Below are 14,600 nucleotides of genomic sequence, written 5' to 3' on the forward strand. Positions count from 1 at the left end.
CCGCAACAAAAGAAGCCACTGCAATGAGAAGCCCGCGCGCCACAACAAAGAGTAGCCGCCGCTCGCCACAACTAGAGAAAGCCCGTGCACAGCAACGAAGACCCAACACAGCCAAAAAAAAATTAAATAAATAAATAAATACATAAATCCGTAAACAACATTTGCACAGCACTCTTTGCCAGAGCTGGAGCCACTACAATGTATTATGGGTGGTAAAAGTGTATGTGTGTGTGGTTTTTGATGTCTCCAAGCGCAGTGTACTCAGAATCACCACTCTCCTTTGATGACTAAAGCTCTCTGTTCCTGCATTGAGTGCATCCTTGCCCAGTTTCTTCCTTCCTAGAGAAACAGGAAGGCCTGAATCCTGATTTGGGCAAAAGCTGAACTCCCCAAAGAGATAACAGCAGGGAAATAGTATGGAGAACCCAGGGAATAGGAAGAGTCTGAATGATGAGGCCTGGGTTTAATCTTACTATAGTGGGTGGCCAGGTTTCTCCGTGCTCTCAGGGAAAAAGGATCCTCAGCTCCTGTCCTATCCTCTTGTGGCAGCGCCGTCTTTAACACCAGCTACTACTACTGCTAGAAGGAAATATCAACAGGGGCGCTTGCTTAGCCATAGAAAGATTGGTGCCAGGAGATGGCATTCCTACTTCCTAGCACAGTGCCTTGAACCTACAAAGCAATCAATCTTTGATCAGGAGGTATTGTGCTTCAGAGCAGAAACCAGAATTCTAGTAACTGAGAATGCACTCCACTCACAGTAAATTTAAAACTAGCATAGAACTTACATAGTTCCTTTAGTTTAATATGTCAATGCTCTCCAGCCAGTGATCACTGGGAACATTCCTATAGTTAAGCAAAGTTGGATTTATTATTTGTTGCAACAAGGGAGAGCACACATAATGGGAAATTGTGGAGTATCTCAGTAAGAGGATGTTGTTAGGACTTACAGAATTTGGGCTTGTGTTAAGTGATTTTGAGGAAGGTTCAGAGAAGCAGGGCTTTACTGAGTTGGATGATATCAAGGGGGATAATTCTATGATTGAGTACCTTAATGAATCTTATCTAGAAGAAGGGAAGAACAGAGCGATGCTAGAGCTATAACTGATAAAGCGGCAGCAGTCGCTCAAATTAGTTGGAAGAGGGAAATGTTTAGTATGCTTATGGTTTGCACAGTAACACTGTTTCTGTCTGTGCTTAGACAAGACTATGAAGCGGTCTTGTTTTTTGTCTCCATTCATCACAGTCACAGAGTGACCTTGTGTGATGCTGGTGTTCTATGAGATTGCTTATGCTCGATAGGAAAATATCATGGCATAGCTCCGACTGCCAGGCCAGCTCCTAGCAACACTGAGGCTTAGTTCTTAGTGTCAGGCCCGTTTCCAGATGCCAGAGGTTTATTTTCTTAGTCCCCCAACCCCAACACTTTTGGTCAAAGGCAAAGTTAGGCCATGGAATGTTAATCCATGATATTCAGATTTTTTTTTTTTTTACTATTGCTGGGTTCCTGCTGACTCAGAGAATGGACTGTAGTTAGTTGGACTAGGGTTAATCTTTCCTTGTCCTCCAGCTGTAGGATAAGTTGTTGAATCATACGCCATGACAATGACTGTGTAGTAACATTTAGTACTCTGGACAGGGTACAGTGACCAACTGCCAAAAAAACAATTACCAGAAACAAAATGATTATTCACCTTTGCAGTACGTCTGGAAGCCAGGGGCCCAGATTATAAAACCCTGCAATGAAAAAATACCCCAGAATAATCCAGCTGGGTCTGTTTTAGAAAGCTAGGTGGTTTTATCATCTTTTAGCCTACTCATGTTCTACTACCCTGAAGGATACAGATGCAGCAATAAGTATTGCTAAACACAAACTCCCCTGTGGCTAGCTAAACAGAAATCAAGGCCTATGTGATTGTTCATGAAAACTCTGGCTAATGAACTCAAACTTAATTGGCTGAACTTCTAAAGCAGAAGTTGTGATATTTATTTTTTTTTATTTTTTAAAATTTAGGAACAGGACCTTTTTTTTTTTTTTAATTATTTATTTATGGCTGTGTTGGATCTTCGTTTCTGTGCGAGGGCTTTCTCCAGTTGCGGCAGGTGGGGGCCCCTCTTCATCGCGGTGCGCAGGCCTCTCACTATCGTGACCTCTCTTGTTGCGGAGCACAGGCTCCAGATGCGCAGGCTCAGTAGTTGTGGCTCACGGGCCCAGTTGCTCCGCGGCACGTGGGATCTTCCCAGACCAGGGCTCGAACCCGTGTCCCCTGCATTGGCAGGCAGATTCTCAACCACTGCGCCACCAGGGAAGCCCAGTTGTGATATTTATAATGTCTGCTAAAGTCAGAGAAAAGAGTTTGGAGCGTCTTTTTCAGTTGTGTTACTTTTGTTGTGGGACTGAATTTCATTCAGAGTACATATGCAGAGAAAGTCAGTTATCCCTCCTGGGAGTTCTCCCAAGTAGTCTGTGAGTCTGTGCTTGCCTCATTTTCTTTGGTTTGTGGGTATTGTTCTCAGAGAAATATGAGCCACTGGAGGAGTGGTAATTTTAAGCTCCTGAAAACCTCTAACAATTAGATTCAATATACAGGGTAAGTTAGTAGGAGGGTGTAAGCCTGATGTTTATGTAAGAAGTAGTACTCTAGCGGGGTACAGACTATACTGGGAGTATAAGTATTATTAAGTATATCAGGAGCAAGCCAGTATTTTGTCCTCAAGATGGGCAGATTTCTTGTTTAAGTAAAATAGGCTTCTGCAAAGTGGGCTGCAGTGTTTCTGAAGAGAACAAACTGACAATTGGAGCAAGGATAGCCCCAATATTAGTTGCTATTCCTGAAGGGCTAGGTTTTTCTGATAAGGTTGTGATACCCTCAGAGAAACATTTTGTTGAGGTGTGGATCAAGGTCCAATTTCTATAAGATTGAAGTTTGGGATTAATCACTTGAGAAAAGCTTAAGAACCAGAAGGGACCTATAGATGAAAATCTACATTATGAAGTGTTTAAAAGTGCAGCTACTGAATTTTGTCAATAGTTTAATTAAGAGCAGTAGCTATGGTTTGAGAAAAATACACCACGAGGCTTCTTTTTCTTAAGCAGCAGAAGAGCACAGGGAGTCAAACGTAACAGGATGAAGATAAGGGAGATCATACTGAGAAATCATTTTGTTAGTTGTTAAAGTACAATAATAGGCAAGATTAGTGGTAGGGTAAAGGATGCTGAAGAATCAGAAAATTAATCTTTTTCTGTTGTCATGGGCACAAGCTGTCCATTTCTATAATCAGCAGCTTCTGGAGAATTCCCAAGGATCTTCAGTCTTCCAAAGGAATGGACGTCCAGTAGTCAGGCAAAAATGATGCATATATTTTTGGCTGGGAAACGTGAACCCAAGATCAATGCCTTGGAATTTTACTGCTGAGTCAGTTGTTAGCAGTGCCTAATAAGGTCTTTTCCTTTGAGGTTCATGGGAAGTTTTCTTCTGATGTTTTTTCAGAAAGATCAAATCTCCAGCTTTGAGGTCATGCAAAGGTTGCCTAGGTGGGTGCTTTGGAAATGCAGCCCCTACCTATTGTTCATAAAGCAGTAGTTATTGTGTGGGACCCCTGCAGTAATTAGTCATATTAGCTTGCATCAAGGTAGAATCTAGTATTGGACGTAATTCCCAAATACATGAGGCAGCCTATTATTAACTCAGAAGGAGATATGTATATCCTAGAATGGTTCATGTTATTGCTATCAAGGTAAATAGAAGTTCTTTGGGCCTTGGAAGTTTGAGGGTTTCTGAGAGCTTTGATAATTAGTTTTATAATTCCATTAGTTCCCTTTATTTTTCCTGACATGTGTGGATGATAAGGACAGTGGGGTTTCTAAGTAAATGGTAAAGCTTTACAGAATTACTTAATGATAGTGTCAGTGAAATGTGTGACCCTGTTACTGGAGAGGTACATTGGAATTTCTCAAGTCAGAAATATAAAATCAAGCAATTTTTTCCCACCATTACAGCCATAGCTCTCCAGCAGGGAAAATCTTCAATCTACCATAAAAAAGAATTGTATTTGTATGTACTCATAGTTCATTTCGAGGTGTTCAAAGGAGCACTGAGGCTTTGGGCTCCAGTCCATATTCTATCTTTATAGTTTTGCCAGGATTGAGTCATTGGCAGATAGGACCTACATCCTTGGCAATACCCCTAATTTATGCCACCAATGTTGGTTGCCAATTTATCTCTGCTTTTGTGGGTAATACCGTGAAGAATTTTTTGCTGGACTCCACTTTAATTGTGGCTATCTCCTTAGATAATAGCAAAGGATCTCAAGGTTCTTTAATTTGCCATTCATTTCATAGGGGTTCTTAGGTGATAGGGAAATCTTTGTTTTTAAAGCATTTTGAAATCATTGACTAACCCCCAAATGTAGGTACTATCAGTATAAATATTTGCTCTTTTATCCTTTATTAGCTGATAGGTCTGGGCGAGGGCAACTACTAGACTTACAGAAGGCCTGGGATGGCATTGCCAGCCCCTTACGAGGTAAGAGACATTGGGCAAGTTATTTTTCTGAGCCTTAGATTCTTCAAATACAAAATGGTAATAATACTTGTCTCACAGAACTGTAAGCATTTAATGTTACTGTACAATAATCAACAAATAATACCTACCACTGAGTTCTTCATATTGGTTATCTCCCTTAATTATCACAACCATCCTATGCGAGGGCCTATTACCGCATTTCATAGAGGCTTAGTCTCACTGCTGTTAAGTGGCCATGTTTGGATTCAAAGTCCCATCTTTCTGATACCAGAGCCCAGTTCTTACTTAACCCTCTACTGCCTCTGACACTTTTCCACTGTTAGGTTCAAGTGCCCATGATACAGCCGTCATACATTAGCCACTCAACGTTTAAAAATTTATAATTTGCAGGTTTGATTATTTTGAGTTTGTCCGAGGGTCTGATCGTCCCTCTGTGCAGGGACAAAATTCAATTTTGGCCCGGCCCAGCCGAGGACTATAAATTCTCCCCGCTTCCGACAGGGGCCCAGTCCGGGTTTATTGTGAGCTTACAGTACTGTGAGCAAGATCCCATCTCGTGACAGGGGCGAGGCGTCGGCGTCGCCTGTCAGCAGCTCCGCCCCTCTGGCCTTCCCGCTGCCGCCGCCGGGCACCCTTAGCAACACGCGCGCACACTCCCCGCCCCGAGCAGTCCGCGCGACGCCGGCGCGAGGCGTCGGCGGTCTCCGCGCCTGCGCGCGGCCACAACCGCCAGTAGGCTCTCTTCCCCTCCCTTCCCTCCCCCCTCCCCTTTCCTCCTCTTCAGCCTCCTAGAACTAGAAGCCAATATGGAGCCAGAGGACATGCCTTGGCCAGGAGAGCTCGAGGAGGAGGTGGAGGAGGAGGAGGAGGAGGAGGCGGAGAACTTGGACGAGTACGAGGTGGTGATGGTGGAGGAGATGGAGGAAGAGGAGGGGCGGGAGCCGGACGCGGATTTTAACTACGAGAGCCAGCATCGGGAGAGTACGGACGACGAGGAGGATGAGGAGTCCAAGGCCTGGCTGCAGGCGCACCCCGCCGGGACTTTGCCTCAGCCGTCGCTGCCGAGGCACCGCTACTCGGTGGGCGAGCTGACCAGCCCGGGGAAGGTGAGCCGGGTCGGGGAGGGGTATGGGCCGTCGTCGAGCAGGGTGACGGGTGGTCCCTGAGCGCTTTGCCTCCTCTCCCTTGCGGGCTGCCTCTTGCTCTCTGCCTGTCACGGTGCCTGACAAATAGTACGCGTGCTTTTAAAGGCTTGTAGGGCCATTTCGTCTCCTAGGCTCCGACTCTTGCCCAGGCTTCCGGCCGACTACTCCAAGTCTCCTGTTCTTTCAGGCAAAGATCTCTCTTGTTTCCTCCCCACCCTCCCTCTCTCCCCTGGGCTTTTTAAATTACTCCAGATGTTCAGAGGAGCCAATATTGTGGTTAAGAAACGCTTTTGGGAGGAGGTGGGCCTTATACCCTGAGGGAGGGGAAAAGGGCGTTGTAGGAGTGGAGACAGTGGTTGTCCAGGGACTATCTTGTGGGGGAGACAATTAGGAGATTAGTTTGCCTGAAGGGCGGGACTCCTCTTGAGGGAGCAGAGTGGATTCTGTGCACCCTTTGAGTAGTTAGTCTCTAGAGGCTTCTTGCCAATTGTGCTTCTCTGACCTCTCGTTTGTAGCAATAAAGGGGTCCCCAGCCGGTAGGAGGGGCTTAGAAACGCAGGAGGCTTATGCTGCAGCTCCCAACAGTCTGGAAAACTAGAAAGAGCTGATTTTATGGTTGGCTCCTGAAGATCATTTTGAAAATAACTGCATTTAGTTGATTCCTTTTCAGGGACAAAGGAAAGGTTTGCTATACAATTCGGGTATCTAGTCATCAGACATTTATTAAATTTCTATTCTGTGAAAGGTACATTGTGGGGACAAAAAGAAACCTAAGGTTTATTGTCTAGGACTGCTCCTTAGACAAGATGTCAACTGTGCAGAGTAAAACAACAAGGTACAACAATTGAAAAGACAGAGGAAAGACTATATAGACCTGTGCCGTCAATACAGTAGTCATAGCAGCGTGTGGCTCCTTACATCTTAATTTGTTAAAATTAAATAAAATTAAAAATTCAGTGCCTCTGTTGTACGAACAGTGCTCAGTAGTCACACTTGACTAGTGGCTATGTAATTGGACAGTGCAGATATAGAATAATTTCATCACTACAGAAAGTTCTACTGGACATTGATGCTGTAGACTGTTGATCATTAAAGAGTAGTAGTTGTTGTTTTGCCTGGTAAATATTCCAATCGGTGCTGAATTCATTGAACATGTATTATTGAGCATTCTTCATGGGCCACACATTGTGCTGGATGCTATGGAACCTTGGTGAACCCAAACATTTGTTGTCTCTGCTTTTCTAGTGTACGCAGTCTAGAGAGGGAGGCAGACAAAATTCAGTTGGGTCACAAAAATAAAAGTAAAATTGGTATGTGCTAACATGCTTTGAAAACATTCAGTAAGGGAATCTGATCTTGTCAGCGAAGCTGGGGAAAGCTTCCCTGAGGAAGTTATGACAAGCTGAGATCTGAAGACAGGTTACAGTTAACTAGGTGAAGGGAAAAGGAAGGAGCTTTGCAGCTGAGGGAAAGGCACATGGAAAGGTACTGTCGGTAAGAGAGAGCGTGGCATTTTCAAGGAACCAAAAGCCAATATGGGTTGAGCAGACACTTCAAGGCTTTGTGTGCTATGCAAGGAATTTGGAAGCTTTATCCCGGGAAGTCATTGAAAATGTTTTAAACAAAGGGGTATAGGATAAGATTTGTGTTTCAGAAAGATCACTTTGTAGCACAGTAGAGAACAGCTTTGACAGCAGGTTGGGGTGGGGAGCTGCAATAATAAGTCAGGGATGCTAATTAGGAGGTCATTGCAGTATTGCCAGGCAAATGATGATGATGATATTTTGGAATAGGGAAGTGTTGGTGGATATAGAAAAACGTAGACTGATTCGAGAGAGATTTAAGAGGTAAAGTAATCACACTGATACACTAATTTTACATTATTATTACACTAATAATGGATTAGATGTGGAACACAAGGGCAAGAAGGTGTCAGGTTATTGGATAAATGGTTGAAATATGGCCAGGTTTATGGTAGGGTTGGTGGCCATGGGGTGGGGTGATGGGATGGTTGGGATGGGTGTTAAGATTATGGGTTTGGTTTTAGAGATCAGAGGAGGGGTCTGGGCTGGACATTTCAAGTTGTAAGTTATCTACATATGGACCATAATTAAAGCCACACTTGTGGATGAGGTCTCCTAACTTTAATTTTGTTCCATGACTTCTTGTTTGAATAACTATTAATATATAAATTTAATATTCCTAGAAGATTTTAATTAAACCACTTTACCTCTTATTACAGCCAGTGTGAAAAAATTATTATCCTGTCTAACAGTGATCTATCTATGTGTAATAGAAGATATCGCTTCTTAGAGCCCAGAGTGTTTTTTCCGTAGAGGTGTTTTGTTTCTGTTTTTGAGAGAAATCAGATATTGTCCTATTTACCTTGGAGGGTATATGAAGGTGTGGGTGATGTGCTGTATTAAAGGCAGTTTTAAGATGATATAAAGAGTATTAAGATAATTTTTTGTTCACTAACATATTAAGATTTACTGGTGTAAGTTGGAAAATGTTTAAAGGAGAAACTTAAATATGTTTCTTGCTAGAAACTGATGAACTATAAAATTTTTTTTTAATTAAGTAAGTAATTTATTTTTGGCTGTGTTGGGTCTTCGTTGCTGTACGTGGGCTTTCTCTAGTTGCGGTGAGCGGGGGCTACTCTTCGTTGCGGTGCGCCGGCTTCTCTTTGCGGTGGCTTCTCTTGTTGCGAAGCACGGGCTGTAGGCGCACAGGCTTCAGTAGTTGTGGCACATGGGCTCAGTTGTTGTGGCTTGCGGGCTCTAGAGTTCAGGCTCAGTCGTTGTGGTGCACGGGCTTAGTTGCTCCGCGGCATGTGGGATCTTCCCGGGCCAGGGCTCGAACCCGTGTCCCTTGTGTTGGCAGGCAGATTCTTAACCACTGCGCCACCAGGGAAGCCCTGAACTATAAAATTTTTGAAGATGAGTTTGTTGTGTAGTATTTAATTCAGTGTATTCAAAGGAAGACACCAAATGATAGGAAACATTAATTTCATTCAGTCTAGTGTCAAGTTAAATGACAAAATTGTAATATTTGAGTCACTCTCATGTATCTCTCTTAGTAGGCAATTAGGATGTTGTAGTGGGGATCTGTAAGGTGTTGATTAAGTTTGCAAGTCCTATTAATGAAGCTGAGCTAAGGCGTGGAACTGTTCTAAGTTCAATGCAAAATATGACCAGCCTTACAACCAAGTATTTTTGAGTTCAGGGAAGTGAGCCTTTGCTTTATTGGTCTTATGCTGGTTCTGCAGACCATTCAACATGGACCATTTCAAACACCTCTACTTGTAATTCCTAAACCTCAATTTCTGAACTGTGCTAGGGAAAATAATTCAATTCTGTGGATTGGTATCATAGAAATTCTTGGTCTTCAACTTTTTTTTTTTTTTTTAGTTTTATTGTTTATTTTCTTTTCTTCCAGTTTTATTGAGTATAATTGACATAAAGCACTGTATAAGTTTAAGGTATACAGCATAATGATTTGACTTATATACATCATGAAACGGTTATCACAATAAGTCATCTCATATAGCTAACAAATTAAAGAAATAGAAAAAATATTTTTTTCTGGTGTTGAGAACTCTTAGGATTTACTCTTAACAATTTTCGTATATAACATACAGCAGTGTTAATTATAGTTATCATGTTGTGCATTGCATCCCTAGTACTTACTTATCTTATAACTGGAAGTTTGTACCTTTTAACCACTTGGACTCCAACTTTTTTTTTTTTTTTGGCTGCGTTGAGTCTTCATTGCTGTGTGCGGGCTTTCTCTAGTTGCGGCGAGTGGGAGCTACTCTTCATTGCAGTGAGAGGGCTTCTCATTGCGGTGGCTTCTCTTGTTGTGGAGCACTGGGCTCTAGGCGCACGTGCTTCAGTAGTTGCAGCACGCGGGCTCAGTGGTTGTGGCACGCAGGCCCTAGAGTGCATGGGCTTCAGTAGTTGCAGCATGTAGGCTCAGTAGTTGTGGTGCATGAGCTTAGTTGCTCCATGGCATGTGGGATCTTCCTGGACCAGGGATCGAACCTGCGTCCCCTGCATTGGCAGGCAGATTCTTAACCACTGCACCACCAGGGAAGTCTGGTCTCCAACTTTTAAATGGGTCATCAACAGTGCTTGGAAATCTTTTTATGTTTCCTCCTTCAGCTTCTTTGGCTTTTTCACTCTTATCCTCTAGATTTCACCCAATGTTCAGCATTCTCCTATCAACAGGTTACCATTTCATAGAAGGAGAGAACACAGGCCTGAACCCCTACACCTTCCTGCTCCCTATCTCCAAATTTATCTACACTGTACAATTCTTAATCTTTTTTGACCTGTTAATACAGATTTTATTCTTAGTATTAATCCTTTCTTGTGCTCCTAGGATAAAAACTATCAGTTATTGTGTGTTTTTCTCTTAAGGAAGTGCTGGATTTTATTTGGAGATATTTGATAAATGATAATGGTTTAAGTTTTTAAAAAAGTGTTTTCTTGACCTTTCTTTGTCAAGTTTGGAATCAGAATTATGCCGTTTTTCTGCAAGGTACTGGGAAGATTTTTATTTTTCTGTGTCTTGGAACAGTTTAAATAATGTAAGATTTTCTTGCATGTTTGAAAAATAATCACTTGTGAAACTACTGTGCCTCTGGATTCCTTTCAGGGTTATAATCTGTATATACTCTCTTACTTTTCTTGGGTTAATTTCGTAATTTATGATTTTTCTAGAAAGTCATTTCAGCAAGGGTTTCTAGTTAATTATAATGGAGTGTTACATAGCATTCTTTATTTTTTTCTATTGCATCTGTGGTTATTTCCATTTCTCATTCCTGATTTTATATAATTATGTTTTATTCTTCTCTTGATCCGACTAGCTATGGATTTGTTTTGTTAATTGTTTTCATCCAAGGAAACAGCTCTTAAATCTAAGTTTAATTCTATTGCTTTTCATCATTTAATTCATTAATTTCAGTTCTCATCTTTTACTATTTCCCTAGATTTATTTTATTTAATTTTACTTAATGTGCTGAATGCTTACCTGGCTTATTTAAAAACATTTTTAACAGTTTTGTTGAGATTTAATTCAAATACCATACAATTTACCCTGAATTTTAATGCACAATTCAGTAGTTTCAGTAAATTAATGGATATGTGCAGCCATCACCACAATTTTAGAACAATTTTTTCATTACCTCAAAAAGAAACCCTGTATACTTTAGCTGTCACCCCTCTAGCTTCCATTCTGCTAAGCAACCATTAATCTACTTTCTCTCTCTTTAGATTTGCCTATTCTGGGCCTTTAATATAAATGGAATCATATAATATGTGGTGCATGCCGTACAGCTTTCAGGATCTTAGTTCCCCCAGCAGTGATCGAACCCAGGGCCATGGCAATGAGAGCACCGAGTCCTAACCACTGGACCACCAGTGAATTCCAATATGTGGTCTTATGACTGGACTCTCACTTAGCATAATGTTTTTAGGAAACATCCATGTGTATAACATCAATTTTTCATTCCTTTCTATGACTTAATAATAGTCCATTGTATGGATATACTACATTTTTTTATCCATTCATCAATTGATGGACATTTGGGTTGTTTTCTGCCTGTTGTCTATCTCAAAATGTTTGAAAATTCTCTTTGTGATTTCTTTTTTTGACCCGTTGGTTATTTAGGAGTCTGTTGCTTGATTTCCATGTATTTGTGAATTTCCTCAATTTCCTTCTGTTATTGATTTCTAATTTCATTCCATTTTGGTTGGAGAATATACTTTCCATGATTTCAATTATTTAAAAAATTTGAGGCTTATGTTTATAACTGAGTCACTGTGCTGTACAGCAGAAATTAACACAACATTGTAAATCACCTATACGTCAATAAAATAAAATTAAAAAAAAATTTGAGGCTTGTTTTGTGGCCTAACATGTGGTCTGTCCTGGAGTTGTTCCATGTATGCTGAAGGTGTATTCTGCTACTCTAAGATGGAGTGTTCTATAATATCCATAGATGTAGTTTGTTTACAGAGTATTCACATCTTATATTTCCTTGTTGGTCTTGTCACAGGTAGCTATCCTTTTTTTTCATTTTAATTAATAGACTTTTTTGGGAGCAGATTTATGTTTAGCAGAAAGTACAGAATTCTCATGTACCTCTTTTTCCTCCCCTGTTTTCTCTATTATTAGCATCTTGTATTAGGGTGGCACATTTGTTACAATCGGTAAGCCGATATTGATACATTATTAATTAAAGTGCATGTTTTTATCAGAGTCCACTTTTCGTACATTCTGTGGGTTTTGACAAATGTATAATGACATATATCCACTATTACAGTATCACACAGAACAGTTTCACTGCCTAAAAAAATCCCTGTGCTCTACCTGTTTATCCCTCCCTTTCTTCCTCTGAAACCGTGGCAGCTGCTGATATTTTTACTGTCTCCATAGTTTTGCCTTTTCCAGAAAGTCATATAGTTAGAATCATACAGTATGTAGCCTTTTTATTTTTTTATTATTTATTTATTTTTAAAATAAATTTATTTATTTTTGACTGTGTTGTGTCTTCGTTGCTGCGCGTGGGCTTTTTCTCTGCTTGCGGTGAGCCGGGGCTACTCTTCGTTTTGGTGTGCGAGCTTCTCATTGCGGTGGCTTCTCTTATTGCGGAGCATGGGCTCTAGGTGCGTGGGCGTCAGTAATTGCAGCACACAGGCTCAGTAGTTGTAGCTTGCGGGCTGTAGAGCCCAGGCTCAGTAGTTGTGGTGCACAGGCTTAGTTGCTCTGCGGCATATGGGATCTTCCCAGACCAGGGCTTGAACCTGTGTCCCCTGCGTTGGCAGGCGGATTCTTAACCACTGTGCCACCAGGAAAGTCCCTATGTAGCCTTTTTAGAATGGCTTCTTTCACTTAGCAGTATGCATTTAAGGTTCCTCCATGTGTTTTCATGGTTTGGTAGCTCATTTCTTTTTTTCCAACTTGATTTCTTTTTCTTTTTTTAAAAATTGTGGTAAAATATACATAACATAAAATTTACCATTTTAACCTTTTTAAAAAATTATTTATTTTGGCCATGCTGCGTGGCTTGCAGGATCTCAGTTCCTCGACCAGGGATTGAAGCCATGGCCCCAGCAGTGAAAGCACTGAGTCCTAACCACTGGACCACCAGGGAATTTCTCCATTTTAACCATTTTTATGTGGCATTAAGTACATTCACACTGTTTTGTAATCTTCACTACCATCCATCTCCAGAACATCTTCATCTTTACAAACTGAAACTCGAATATGTCTGCCTTATCTGATTCTGGTTCTGATGCTTGCTCTGTGTCTTCAAACTAGTTTTGTTTTTGTCTTGTATGTCGTAGTTTTTTTTGTTGAAAGCCAGGCATGTACTGAATGAATATGATATGAAAGGAACTGAAGTAAATAGACCTTTAATGTGAAGTTTTTTAAGTTTATCTGGTTAGAGGTGGTTTTGTGTTTATTGTTTGCTGTAGCTGTAGGTGTCAAAGGCTAAAATTTCCTCTGGTGACCTTGTTTTTGTTCCCCCTGTTGTCTTTGGATTTCTCTAAGGACTTCTTTTTTTTTTTTTTTTTTTTTTAGTATGGAATTTAAAAATACATTTATTTATTTTTGGCTGTGTTGGATCTTTGTTGCTGTGCACGGGCTTTCTCTAGTTGCGGCAAGTGGGGGCTGCTCTTTGTTGTGGTGCGCAGGCTTCTTGTTGGGGTGGCTCCAGGCACGCGGGCTTCATTAGTTGTGGCACATGGACTCAGCAGTTGCGGCTTGCAGACTCCAGAGCGCAGGCTCAGTAGTTGTGGTGCATGGGTTTTGTTGCTCCGTGGCATGTGGAATCTTCCTGGATCAGGGCTTGAACCCATGTCCTCTGTGTTGGCAGGCGGATTCTTAACCACTGTGCCACCAGGGAAGTCCCTCTAAGGACTTCTTAAGTAAGGTATGAGTTGTGCTGTTCTTTCATTCATATACCATCATTATCAGGAGCCCTGTTGATGTAGTGGTAAGGTGTGGGTGGAGGGTAAGTGTTCTATAGTCCTATTATTAGGACTTTCCCTGGGCTGTGATCTTCACTAGGGTTTCTCATTGTTTTCCCCTTAGGTGAGACAGGAAAGCTAGAAGGGGGCTGGAGTTGGGTATTTCCCTTCCCCTACATCACTTAGTCTCTGGTAAAACCCCGGGCTCTGGTAAAATAGTTTCTTTTGAGGGCAGGTCTTGTTAAAAACAGAATGCTCTAGGCTTATTTCAAAATGGCTACTTTTGCCCTCCCCCTGCCAGAGCAAGAGGAGATTTTTCTCTGATCTTAACTGTGGAACCTGGTACAGTTCCTGGAGGTAAAACTCATAAAGTGTGGGAGCCCCTCTAAGATTGTTTCCCAGGAGTTTTTAAATCTCAGGGTTGTCTACCCTGAGCCTCTAGCAATTTGTCAATTACAATTTAGGCTTTCCTACCCTAGTACAGGTCCCCATGGTGGTGTCTGCTCTGGGATTCTGTTCCATTAAGTTGTGATTCTCTGTATCTGTTTGTCTTTCTAATTTGGGGGACTGTGTAGTTTGCCCTTCATTTCAGTTGTCTGGCGGATGTAAGAAGAGTTGTTGATTTTCAATTTGTTCAGCTTTTTTTCTTTTTGTGGGGATGGGAGTGATGACTTCCTAACTCCTTGCATGCTGGACCAGAGCTTTTTTTGTTTTGGTTGTTTTTCAATAGACTATGTTGTTGTTGTTTGTTTGTTTGTTTTTTCTTTTGCTGCACCCCGCAGCTTGTGGGATCTTAGTTCCCCAATCAGGGATCGAACCCGTGCCTTTGGCATTGAAAGCACGGAATCCTAACCACTGGACCACCCTGGGGAATTCCCTCAACAGACCATTTTTTAGAGCAGTTTTAGGTTCAAAGAAAAATTGATCAGATAGTACAGAGATTTCCCATC

The 14,600-nt window shown here is 41.5% G+C and overlaps 1 protein-coding gene across 1 annotated transcript in view; it reads left to right on the top strand.

Moving 5' to 3' along the window:
• The first annotated feature begins 5,332 nt into the window (after window positions 1-5,332).
• ALMS1 (ALMS1 centrosome and basal body associated protein) overlaps window positions 5,333-14,600 on the top strand; it is a 265,152-nt gene continuing 255,884 nt past the window's right edge. Inside the window, exon 1 of the mRNA XM_068564773.1 lies at window positions 5,333-5,632. Coding sequence (XP_068420874.1) covers window positions 5,333-5,632 — 300 coding nt within the window. The remainder of the gene's footprint in view (window positions 5,633-14,600) is intronic.

This window comes from Eschrichtius robustus, chromosome 15 (genome assembly GCF_028021215.1).
Source record: "Eschrichtius robustus isolate mEscRob2 chromosome 15, mEscRob2.pri, whole genome shotgun sequence".
Taxonomy (NCBI): domain Eukaryota; kingdom Metazoa; phylum Chordata; class Mammalia; order Artiodactyla; family Eschrichtiidae; genus Eschrichtius; species Eschrichtius robustus.